At 38.4% G+C, this 3,290-nt stretch overlaps 1 protein-coding gene across 1 annotated transcript; it reads left to right on the top strand.

Annotated features, from left to right (window-relative positions):
• Nucleotides 1–254: 254 nt before the first annotated feature.
• Nucleotides 255–2,926, top strand: LOC141440427 (defense protein 3-like). The gene is made up of 3 exons (XM_074104951.1): nucleotides 255–512; nucleotides 1,346–1,534; nucleotides 2,612–2,926. Exons 1-3 carry the CDS (start codon nucleotides 340–342, stop codon nucleotides 2,811–2,813), a joined length of 564 nt encoding a protein of 187 aa, XP_073961052.1. The 5' UTR covers nucleotides 255–339; the 3' UTR covers nucleotides 2,814–2,926.
• The last annotated feature ends 364 nt before the right edge of the window (nucleotides 2,927–3,290 follow it).

Consider the following 3,290-nt stretch of genomic DNA (forward strand, 5'->3'; position numbering starts at 1 on the left):
ATAATGCAACCCTTGTAATTTTTAGCAATCCTCAAGAAAATTTAGTAAAATTCTAGAATTTGAATCTGATGGATTTAATGACTTACACGGGCAAAGCCACGGGTAAACATAAGTAATTTAAAAAAAGAGTAGTTCTCGTTTTACTAAAGAACGCACTAACTGCAATTCAACCCAGGGGAACTACCGACCAATTACCATTCGCTATATAAAGACCGCCCAACAAACAGTCGATTCATTCCTACGCTTTTATCAAACCGTACACTTCATTTGTTTATTCAAGTATTCCGAACGTTCTGCTTTTTTTTTCAAACGTAGCGTGTTTCTTTTGTTTATTATAAAATGTCTGTGCAAAGTGGTATGTCTCAAAACCATGATAGAGAAGGAAGCAAGAATTACAATTTGAGTGTAGCCCACGGGGAACCGGGTAATTCGATTTCGGGCGGTGCATTTGTGAATTCTTTGACCGACGGCGGGGCTTACAAAAGTTTCGGCGGTAACGTGGCAGCTGAGAAGTAAGTGGCACTTCGATTGACAACTTAGAATGAGATTATTTCAAGATCAGATTTTAAGCTTGTAACGTTTAGGCAGGGAATTCCCATCGTTAGCTGTCCGGATAGTTAAAAACGAGCTTTTGGTACAGAAGATGCATTTATTCCTTATCTGAATCATAACCAGCTACCCACCCCGGCTTCGCTCGGATACAATTTTCAAAAATGAGCTTTAATCAAAGGCATTGGTCTCGCCTTTTCCAGCTCCGTTTTCCAAAAACTATAACCGTGCAAAGCCGGGGCGCGTCGCTATTATATATGTATCAATAGCGGTTGCCCGCGTCTCCGTCCGCCTAGAATTCGTTTTTCACTATCCCGCGGGAACTATGCAATTTTCCGGAATAAAAACCTTCCTATGTACTTTCCCGAGACTCAAACTGTAATTATGTATATTGTTTTGTATTGTAAAACTCTTTATTATATTATAAAACACATGACAATACTTATGTATTGAATCGCTGTAACTCGCCTACTACACTAACCCCCAGTGGGTTTTCCAATAGTGGCATAATAAGTCGATTATATTATTAAAATAGTACATTGTGTCTTAAGGGCGGTAAATAAGGAATTACGAACGAGTCTATTAGTTAGTATGTTTTTCAACACATTTGCGAGTAAAATTTTATATTTCTAAAAGAAAAAATATAATTCTTCCAAATATTGCCGATACCTCAGGCTGCGGTCTTGGTAGAGCCGAGGACAGGGCGCAATGGCGCTCATTGGGGGAGGCCTATGTCCAGCAGTGGACTGCTATAGGCTGATGACGATGATGACATTTTTACTTATTTTATTCCCAGATCTGGATTTGGTGGCAGCCTGAGCGCAGTGCACACGCATGGTGGTAACCAAGCGACTGCTTCAGCTTCTATGAACCTCATGAAGACAGAGAACCACAAAGTTGGCGTCAATACCTTTGCTACCAGTACCATGCCGAAAAATGGATCTAACTTTGTCACGCACGGTGGTGGAGTGGACTATAGTTACAAGTACGTTACGCTCACAAACTTTTCAGTCAAGTAAAGCCGGCGCAGTTCATTTGTGTAGGCATAACCAAAAAAATACTTATCAATTTGCATATATCGAATTTTGCTTGCGCAGGTAAGGAGTCCTGTCATAACATACGTTCAGTTATGCCTGCACATATGAACTGTGCAGGCATAACCATGGGTTATAACCTAGCGTGTGTGGCCGGCTTAAAATAAAAAAAAAATTGCAACTAGCTTTTTCCCGCGACTCCGCCAGCGAAGAATTCGTTTATAGCTATCCCGCGGGAACTATGTAATTTTTCGGGATGATCCCTAAGGGCCGAACGTATTGGCATTGGCATCACAACCCAGCGCTATAATGCAGCTAGCCTTGTGGTGTGGGACAAGACTTATTATTTTATTTTTTATTTTTTTGTGTAATTACTTATTGTTGTACTTATTAGGCGATTTGTAATGCAGCTTGGCTATTTTAAGATAGTGTTAACATCAGTTAAACAAATTATTTATGCTTGTTTTTGATAAGTATTTAACTAAAAGTAAACAAACTTCAGCTGCCAGATTTGGTACATTCAAGGTTTTTTTTACATTTTACTTATCTATCATTGTAATGCAAACTAGACTAGTGTATTTCAATACAGAAATGTAAATGTTTAGATAGTTTAATGGGGGAATTTCAATATTTAAGACACCAATTGACGTTGTTTTGTTTACATTTAGTTAAATACCTATCCAAACCGAGTAAAGATTTAAATATATATATTTTTTATATATAGGCTATGGTAGCCTAATAGATTGACGTAGTGCCTTTCAAACAAGATGTCCAAATCGTCAGAAAATTCTTCAAGAAACCTGCCAAATAATAAATTATGTAGGTATCCTGGTACTTTGAACGAGCAATTTTTCTATGTAATGAAAGATTGCTCTTTGGTCGCTTCTCGAGGACTTTTCTCCCCCAACAGTTATCTGTTCTTCGAGCGGTGTGACCTGCCCATTGCCACTTTAACTTGCATAACCTTCAAACTATGTCGGTGACTTTAGTACCCCAACAATACTCTTACTCTGCCCATTTCCCCTTAGGAACACATTGGGTGCCACTGCCTCAGTATCCCACACTCCAATGTTCAAGCAGACAGACTACAAGGTCGGTGCCGGGCTGAATCTCCACCAGACTCCATCGTCAGCGGTAAACCTGAACCTTGGAGCTTCCAGGACTGACTTCCCAAACCATAGAGGGAACTGGCAGAAGGGCATGCTCTTTAACGTGCGAAAAGATTTTTAAGACAAGGCATCGGAAAATTATTCTTTACTACTGAATTAACTATATGACGGTCTTTCGTAGTACCTATATACCTACTCTAATGCTATGCTTTTAACGTAACAAATAAATGTTTATTTTCAGCAAAACGGTTTTTTTTTCATGACTCCTGGGCGATTTAGTACCTATACAGTCTAATAATATATAGTTTAGTATTCAGCCTAAACGGTATAATAATGCACTGTGTGTTTAGTCAAGGCAGTACTTGGTCCAACTCCCATACTCAATCTCTCAAAAGCATGTAATCTCATGTGGCGTTTTTCTTCTGGAATCCGTATCCAAATTGCAAATAACTCGACTTATTACACAAAAGCAATCGGCGTATGAGATTATTTATACGTAAAGTTGACTTTTACAAAAAAATATGTATTCAATAATAATAATTTTTGATCAAAGATTTACGTAAATACAGAAATATTGTGAATTTCTTGGTGGATTTGA

This window comes from Choristoneura fumiferana, chromosome 22 (genome assembly GCF_025370935.1).
Source record: "Choristoneura fumiferana chromosome 22, NRCan_CFum_1, whole genome shotgun sequence".
Taxonomy (NCBI): Eukaryota; Metazoa; Arthropoda; class Insecta; order Lepidoptera; family Tortricidae; genus Choristoneura; species Choristoneura fumiferana.